Source organism: Lagenorhynchus albirostris, chromosome 16 (assembly GCF_949774975.1).
Source record: "Lagenorhynchus albirostris chromosome 16, mLagAlb1.1, whole genome shotgun sequence".
NCBI lineage: Eukaryota > Metazoa > Chordata > Mammalia > Artiodactyla > Delphinidae > Lagenorhynchus > Lagenorhynchus albirostris.
Genome location: NC_083110.1, coordinates 53,473,556 through 53,482,621, shown reverse-complemented (window position 1 = coordinate 53,482,621; position 9,066 = coordinate 53,473,556). Strand labels below are relative to the sequence as shown.

Genomic DNA, 9,066 nt, shown 5'->3' with positions numbered 1-9,066 from the left:
GTGCTCTTTCCTGCCTGGTGAGGAAGGGAGTGCAAGGGGGTTCAGCGGGGCAAGGAAACAGGTAGGAAGACAGCAAGTGAGCAGCAGAGAAGAGTGAACTGTTTCAAGAGCCAGGAAGGAGATGTAGGTAGTTGAGCAAGCTGTGGTCAGGTACAGTGGAGAGGCAGCTGCTGGAGGCTGACTTTGCAGCTGAGGAGAGGGCAGGGCCCCAAGGGGAAGTGTCCACGTCAAAAGGCCTGTGGAGGCCCTGCTGAGCCCTAGAGGCAGCAGAACTGGGGCCCTTTTCTGCTCAGCTACTTGGGCACTTGAACAATTTGAGGAGGGATATTACACAATCAGGAGGAAATTTCAGTGAATGTATGTAGAGTTTTCTAGTGGCTGAGAATTTCTTAGAATGAAAAACTAGGAATGTGAAAAAAGATATATGTATATGATTTTAAATAATATGTATTATTTCTATATAATATATAATATTATATGATAAGATTAGATTGCTGATTGTAGAGGGACTTCTGCCAGAAGGTTGGCCAGACTTGGAAAGGGAAGTGGCCTTAAGCCAATGGAAATCACAGAAGAACAGGGATGCAAAGGACTTGCAGAAAGTCTAAACAGAAATGGAGCTTTTGATCAGGCCAGTCATGGCGCAGACTTCAAAGACATCAAAAGGTAGAAAGTGCCAGGTGAGGAGGAGATCATGTACCCACAAAGCTAATGGTCCCAAGCTACTTGACCTGAGCCCTGCTCTGAGGACCCAAGTCCAACTGCTGGTGGGGGGAGGCTGAGGAGTGCCAGTCTCAGAGGAAGAAGACTCTCCCTCCAGAGAAAGCTCCAGGAGGCAATAGCCCTCTCACAGCTCTCAGAGGACCTGCACCCCAACCCTGCTGTCAGTCCACAGGCTGCCTAGGACAGCACGCTCAGATTTCTTACCCAGTTACCAAGCAACTCACATGGGAATCTGGGCCTGCTGGGACGGCTAGCCCTTTATGGCCTCGTACTACCTGGGGCAAGCCTGAGTGAGGAGTGTCGGAGCAGCAGTGGTTCTTAAACTAGGCTGTGAGAAACCCTGGGCCAAGGTGGTCTATAGTTCAAACAGAAGTCTTATGCTTTTGCAGATAGAATGAGCTCTCTTTTAAAAAATATTACTTATTTCTCATGATAAAATTAATATATATTTTTTCATTAGAAAAATTAAAAGAAGAAAAGTAATCCGTAATCTTAATTCCACATATTTAGGTATATTTCCTTCCAGGCTCTTTTTCTGTGATAGACTGATCAATAATATATTTACAAGTATAATTAGATATACTTATGAATAATAACAGTTAATTGCAATATATTATATAATAACTATAATATATTATAATATATTAATATGTCATACATTACATAATAATGTATAATATAATATATATCATAATATTATATTAATAATAATAGTTCACAACATTATTAATATATTAATAATAATAAACAACATTTAGCTATCATTATTGTTTAATTAATATTTCTTGAATGGTTACCAGGGCCAACTACTGTTCTAAACCCTTTAGAAAGCGTACAATTTTCATAATAACCCTATGAGGCAGAAATTTTATTATTCCTATTTAACAGTAAAAGAAACTGAGGAACAGAGAAGTAAAGAAATTTGTCCAAGACCACACAGTAGTAAGTAAGAAGCTGGGATTCAAACCTAAATCTGACTGTGGAGCCTGCATTTTTAGCTAAGATATACACTATATCATATATAGTTTTTGGGGTTTTTTTTTACTTTTATTTGCATTTATTTTTTGCAGCATTTATTCCCAGGCCATAAGTTTTTATTTCTTCAATTTCTTCTGGGATATCTTTTTCTTCTGGGCAACCTCCTCTTCTGGTTTAGGAACAGTCTGTTCTTTTTCAGTAAGGATCATCTCAATGTGGCAGGGAGAGCTCATGTATGGGTTGATCCGACCATGAGCTCTATAAGTCCTGCGCCACATCTTGGGGGCTTTGTTCACCTGGATATGCTCAAGGACCAGAGAATCTACATCTAAGCCCTTAAGTTCAGCATTATTCTCTGCATTTTTGAGCATGTGCAGTAAAAATTCAGCACTCTTTTTGGGCCACCGACCCTGCGTCCAGCCCCACTGTTTGGCCTGGGCACACCTACCAACTCCACCATTGTAACGACGGAATGGCACACATTGCTTCTTTAAAGTGACATCCTTCACATACTTGGTGGCTTTTCGGATATGCATACCCTTAATGGCCTGGGCTGTTTCACGAGTGTTCTTAAAGTGAACACGAAGATTTGAACCTCTCGACTTGCATGATTTTGTGGGGTTTTCTGGGTCAAGTGAATAGCGAACCATTTTTAGAGGTCACCGTGAAGACACCGGACCTCCGGAGTCGGGAACCACCGCAGCCTGCCTGTATCCCCAGCCAGCTCCATTCCCAACCATCGCGCCCCGCTGAGGTCCGAGAGCACAGGGACACCAAGCGTGGGACTCCGACACGTCTCCCCGCACAGAATGCCGCTCCCAGGGAGAAATCAGTAGCCGCAAGAGTCCTCCTCCCGAGGGTCTCAGAATCGGCACCGCCAAGGCCAGGATGGCAGCGATAACCAGAGGATTCACCGCTTGGAAGAGCCATATATAGTTTTGAGTTGAGGTTTTTCATTAAATATTATATTGCATGTGTTTCCTACATCATAAAATGAATTTACTTAATGTTAAGTTTTTGCCTTATAGCTTTTCGTAATTTTTTGGTCCCTGCCACCATTTGTTTATCCTAGAATCAAGTAGAAGAAAATAACTGATTTAGTTTAAACCTACATGTTTATTTACTATAGCTGTACATAAACTATGTATTTATTTAATATATCAACATTTGAGTGTTAAAAAGGAAATTGTGCTGCCCAGGAGCTCCACCCCATGACTAAAAGCAAACAAACACTCCTGTCATTTTCTCAAATTCTGCCTCTTCTGTCCCTGTGTTCCTGACCTGTAAGCATCTCTTCACTTATCTGGCCAACATTTTCTGAGCAGCTGTGATGTGCCAGTTAGTTGGGTCCAATGGTCCGTGGGCGCAGTCTGGGCCCTCAGGAGCTCTTTGTTCCATGGAGGAGACGGATGATTGAATCCATCATGGAGTGATGCAAGCTGGAGTAGCAAGAGGTGGGGGAGGGGAAATGGGAGGGAGCTATGCTGGGAAAGTGCCCAGAGAGAGGCTCTCTGACTGGAGTCCTGAACGAAGGGAGGGAGGGCAGTGCCAGCATAGGGAGCAAAAGGTGCAGAAGTGTGGAGGCTAAATGAAACAGCAAGACCCATTCATGGGAACTATAAATATGCTTTAAGGTGAGGGTGGTTGTTTGAGGGGTGGAGAGGAGCAGAGAGAGAGGATGGTGAGGAAGGGAAGGCAAATACCACAAGGCAATTAGGGATTAAAACCTACTATGAAGATTCATTGAGGGGGTTGAAACAGGCAAAGAACATGCGTATTTTGCTTTGGAAAGTCATTCTGGTGGAGAACATATTGGAGGGACAGACTCCAGGCAGGAAGACCAGTTAGGAGGCTTGAGTTAGGAGAAGAAGAGAAGAAGTGATGGGGACTTGAATTAGGATGTAACGCAGTGGGGATGGAGAGAAGGGAATGCAATCAAAGCAGCAAGAAAGTCATATCTCTTGGATGGGTGAACTGGATCTGGTTGATGAAGGAGAGGGAGGAGGGGAGGATGACCCAGGCTTTTGGCTTAGGCCTTTTGGTGGTTGGTGGGTAGGTGGTGGTGCGTACACCAAGATGGGGACTATCAGAAGCAGTTTATAAATTTCAGTTTTGGAAACACTGAGTTTTAAGTATCTAGCCAGAAGTTGGAGATATGTCTCTGAACGCATGAGAGAAAACTGGACTGGGATTATAGATTTTGGAGCCAGCAGGATTTGGATGGTAATTGAACTTAGACTGCCTGGAAGAGATCATCCAATGACGGTGTATAGACTGAAAGAGAAGCAGATCTGAGACCCTGGGAAACACCAATGTATATGGAGCCAGAGGAGGACACTTGTCCACAGAGGAGACAGAATGAGAGATCAGAGAGATTGGAGGAAAACCAGGAGAGATGGTGGCCCAGAAGCCAGAGACAGAGAAAGACACAAGGAGTCAACAATCAGTAGAGTCAAATATGACTAAACCGTGAAGTGGAAGAGTGGGGAATTCCCTGGCGGTCCAGTGGTTAGGACTTTGTGCTTTGACTGACGAGGGTGCAGGTTCAATCCCTGGTTGGGGAACTAAGATCCCACAAGCCGAGCTGCGAGGCCAAAAAAAAAAAAAAAATTAAAGAAAAAAAAATAATGGGACAGAGTGTCTGGAGAGGAAGAATTTGAAGATGGAGGAGACACAAAGACCCACAACTGTCTTGTTTGATGATGACAGTGATGATGATGGCTTATCCCTTACTATGTGTCAGAAACTCTGTTATGGTTTTCAAGTAATTTTTACAAAGCTTTCTATGATGGAATTTTCACATATGCACAGATCTAACAAATATCAACATTTTGCCAATCTTGTTTCATCTAAAAAAAATAAACTGGACAAAGGGATTGGAAAGTTCATATAAAAATAAATGTCGGGCTTCCCTGGTGGCGCAGTGGTTGAGGGTTCGCCTGCCGATCCAGGGGACACGGGTTCGTGCCCCGGTCCGGGAAGATCCCACATGCCGCGGAGCGGCTAGGCCTGTGAGCCATGGCCACTGAGCCTGCACGCAACGGGAGAGGCCACAACAGTGAGAGGCCCACGTACCGCAAAAAAAAAAAAAAAAAAGAATAGAAATCCTATAGAAGTATGCTCTCAGACCACAATGGGCTTAAACTAGAAATGAGTAACAGAAAGATAGTTGGAAAATTCCAAAATATTTGGAGATTTAATAGCATACTTCTAAACAATACATGGGTCAAAGAAGAAATCTCAAGAGAAATTTAAAAAACATTTTGAACTAAATGAAAACGAAAATACAGCTTATCAAAATTTGTGAAATGTAGCAAAAAGAGTGCTTGGAGGGAAATTTATAGCATTGTATGTATATATTAGAAAAGAACAAGGATCTATCAATAATCTAAGCTTCCACTTTACGAAACTAGAGAAAGTTAAGAAATAACTAGTCTAAAGCAACCAGAAAAAAAGAAATAGGAAAATTAAAGCAAATATCAATAAAATGAAGACAGAAAAACAAGCGAGAAAAAGCAATGAAACAAAAATCTGGTTCTTTGAAAAAAATCAACAAAAATGATAAACCTCTTGCCAGGTTAAATTTTTTTAAAAAGAGAGAGGACACAAATAACCAATATCAGAAATGGAAGAGGAGTCATCTCTACTAGACATCAAAAGGACAATAAAAGAATATTATGAACAAACTTTATGCCCACAAATTTGATACCTTAGATGAAAAGGACTAATTCGTTGAAAGATAGAAACTACTAAAACTCATACAAGGAGAAAAAGATAATCTAAATAGGCCTATACCTATTAAAGAAATCAAATCAATAATTAGTAACTTTCCAAAACAGAAAGCACCAGACACACATGGGTTCACTAGTGAATTCTACCAAACATTTAAAAAATAAATGATACCCATTCTATGTAATCTCTTCCAGAAAATAGAAGCAGAGGGGACACTTCTTAACTCATTGTAAAATTCCAGTATAACCCTAATACCAAAACCAGATAAATATATTACAAGAAAAGAAAACTATGGACCAAAGTCTCTTATGAATATAGATGGAAAAGTCCTCAACAAAATATTAGCAAATCGAACCCAACAATGTATAAAAAATTATACATCACAACCCAGTGGGATTTATTCCAAGTATACCAGGCTGGTTCAACATTCAAAAATCAATTAATGTAATACATCACATCAACAGGCTAAAGAAGAAAAACCATATGACCACAACAATAAATGAAGAAACAGCATTTGACAAAATCTATTTTTCATTCATTATAAAAACTCTCAGCAAACTAAGACTAGAGAACTTCTTCAACTTAATAAAGAACATCTAGAAAAACTTACTGCCAGCATTGGTTTTTTTTTTTTCACATCTTTATTGGAGTATAATTGGTTTATAATGGTGTGTTAGTTTCTGCTGTATAACAAAGTGAATCACTATGCATGTATGTTTATCCCCATTTCTTCTCCCTCTTGCGTCTCCCTCCCACCCTCCCTATCCCACCCCTCTAGGTGGACACAAAGCACCGAGCTTATCTCCCTGTGCCATGTGGCTGCTTCCCACTGCCAGCATTGTTCTTAATGATGAGAAAATAGATGCTTTCCCCCTATGACCAGGAACAAGGCAAGGATGTCCCCTCTACCACTCCTATTCAATATTTTACTGGAAGTCCTAGATAATACAAAAAGATAGAAAAGGAAATAAAAGGTATACAGATTGGTAAGGAAGAAATAAAACTGTGTTTGCTCACAGATGACATGATTGTTTAGGTAGAGAGTCCCAAAGAATCGACACAAAAACTCCTAGAACTAATAAGCTATGATAGCAAGATTGTAAGATAAAAGGTCAACTGCTTTCCTGTATGTCAACAGTGAACAATTGGAATTTGAAATTAAAAACACAATACCATTTACCTTAGCACTGAAAAAAAGAGAAATGCTTAGGTATAAATCTAACAAAAAATATACAGAATCTATATGAGGAAAACTATAAAACTCTGATGAAAGAAATCATAGAAGAGCTAAATAAATGGAGAAATATTCCATGTTCATGAATAGGAACACTTAATATTGTTAAGATACCAATTCTTCCCAACTTGATCTATAGATTCAATTTAGTCCAAATGAAAATCCCAGCAAGTTTTGTAATGTGTGTGGGGATATCAACAAATTTATTTTAAAGTTTATATAGAAAGGCAAAAGACTGAGAATAGCCAACTCAATGCTAAAAAAGAACAAATTTGGAGAACTGACAAGACTTTAATGCTACAGAAATCAAGATGGTGTGGTATTGACAAAAGAATAGACAAATAGATCAATGGAACAGAACAGAGAGTCCAAACATAGACCCATACAAAAAGACTCTTAAAACTCAACCATAAGAAAACAAACAACCTGATTGAAAAAAGGGGCAAAAGGTTTGAACAGACACTTCACCAAAGGAGTTATACAGATGGCCAATAAGCATATGAAGAGATACTCAACAGCATATGTCATTAAGGAACTGCAAATTAAAACAATCATGAAATACCAACACAAAACTATGAGAATGGCTAGAATACAAAACACTGACAATACCAAATGCCAGAGAGGATTCAGGGCAATAGGAACTCTCATTCATTGTGGATAGGAATGCAAAATGGTACAGCCACTTTGGAAGACAGTTTGGCAGTTTCTCACAAAGCTACACATAATCTGGCCATACAATCCAACAATTGTGCTCCTAGGTATTTCCCCAATTGAGATGAAATTACGTCCACAAAAGAACCTGCACACAAACATTTCTGATAGCTTTAATCATAACTGTTAAAGACTAGAAGCAACCAAGATGTGCTTAAATATGTGAATGGATAAACAAACTGATATATCCATACAATACAATATAATATTATTTGGTGATAAAAAGAAATGAACTCTCAACCACAAAAAGACATGATGGAAAGTTAAATGCATATTGCTGTTAAAGAAGCCAGTCTGAAAAGGCTATATACTGTATGACTTTGGGAAAAGGCAATCTATAGAGACTCTAAAAAGATAAGTTATTGGCAGGAGTTCAGGGGTGTTAGGGGTGGAATGAATAAGTGGAGCACAGTGGATTTTTAGTATAGTAAAATGATTCTGTGTGATACTGTAATGGTGGACACACGTCATTACACATTTGCCAAAACTCATAGAAATGCACAACACAGAGAACCTTAATATAAACTATGGGCTTCAGTTAATAGTAATGTTATCCTATTGGTTCATTAATTGTAACAAATGTACCATATTAATGCAAGATGTTAATAATAGAAATTCTGTGTGTGTGTATGTGTGTGTGTGTGTGTGTGTGTGTGTGTGTGTGTGTGGTGGGAGAGTATTTGGGAAAAGGTATATGCAAACTCTCTGTACCATCTCCCAAATTTTTCTGTAAATCTAAAACCGTTGTAAAAAATAAAGTCTATTTACTAAAAAACATAAATGTTTGAGAATAATTTTTAAAAATTTAAAAAGGATATGGGAAGAGGGAGGAGTGAGACTAACTAGGTTCACACTCAATATCCAGCTACTGAAAGACTTCATTTCTGTGCTTCCCTTTCAGATAGGGGTATAAATAAACTTGTTAGGTGGGACTTCCAGAAAAGCTCCTTAAAAGGAGGTCAGACAGCTGCATGTGCTGTTTTTGCTCTTCCCCACTCTGCTTGCTTCCTTACTGGAATAAGGAATATATGGCTGGAGCTTCAGCAGCCATCTTGGAGCATGAGACAATCTTTTTCTTTTTTTTAATTTTTTAATTTTATTTATTTTTTTATACAGCAGGTTCTCATTAGTCATCAATTTTATACACATCAGTGTATACATGCCAATCGCCCAATTCAGCACACCACCATCCCCTCCCCTGGAGCATGAGGCAATCTTGAGGGTGGCAGCCGCTGCTAAGGATGCCTGAGGAGAGTAATAGAGGGAGCCTGGATTCTTGATGAACATGGTGCTACCATGCCAACCCTGGCCTACTATGCCAGACTTCTTTTACATGAAAGAAATAAACTTATTTCTTGTTTAAGCTTCTGTTATTTGTATCTACATTACTAGCTAAACACAATTCCTACCTTATATACAAGATAATAAAACTTATTGTAATGCTATTATAATAAAACCATACATAGCATAGGAATAAATAATACAAGTGGAACCTAAGAAAGATTCCAGAAACAAATTCAAGTGGGTACTTAATATAAATAAAAATAACATTTTGTTTAGAGGGAGAAAGATGGCTTACTTAGTATATGGTGCTGGCAGAACTGACTATCCATCTGGAAGAAAACATGGTTACACTTCTACCCCACATTTTATGCAAAAATAAACTCCAGATGGATTAGAAGTCTAAA

General features: G+C 39.1%; 1 protein-coding gene across 1 annotated transcript; it reads right to left on the bottom strand.

Annotated features, from left to right (window-relative positions):
- Nucleotides 1-1,763: 1,763 nt before the first annotated feature.
- LOC132506995 (large ribosomal subunit protein uL22-like) lies at nt 1,764-2,620 on the bottom strand. The gene is made up of 2 exons (XM_060125870.1): nt 2,463-2,620; nt 1,764-2,359 (listed from the first exon to the last, which is right to left on the bottom strand). The coding sequence occupies exon 2, from the start codon at nt 2,349-2,351 to the stop codon at nt 1,818-1,820; it is 534 nt and encodes a 177-aa protein (XP_059981853.1). The 5' UTR covers nt 2,352-2,359; nt 2,463-2,620; the 3' UTR covers nt 1,764-1,817.
- Nucleotides 2,621-9,066: the final 6,446 nt, after the last annotated feature.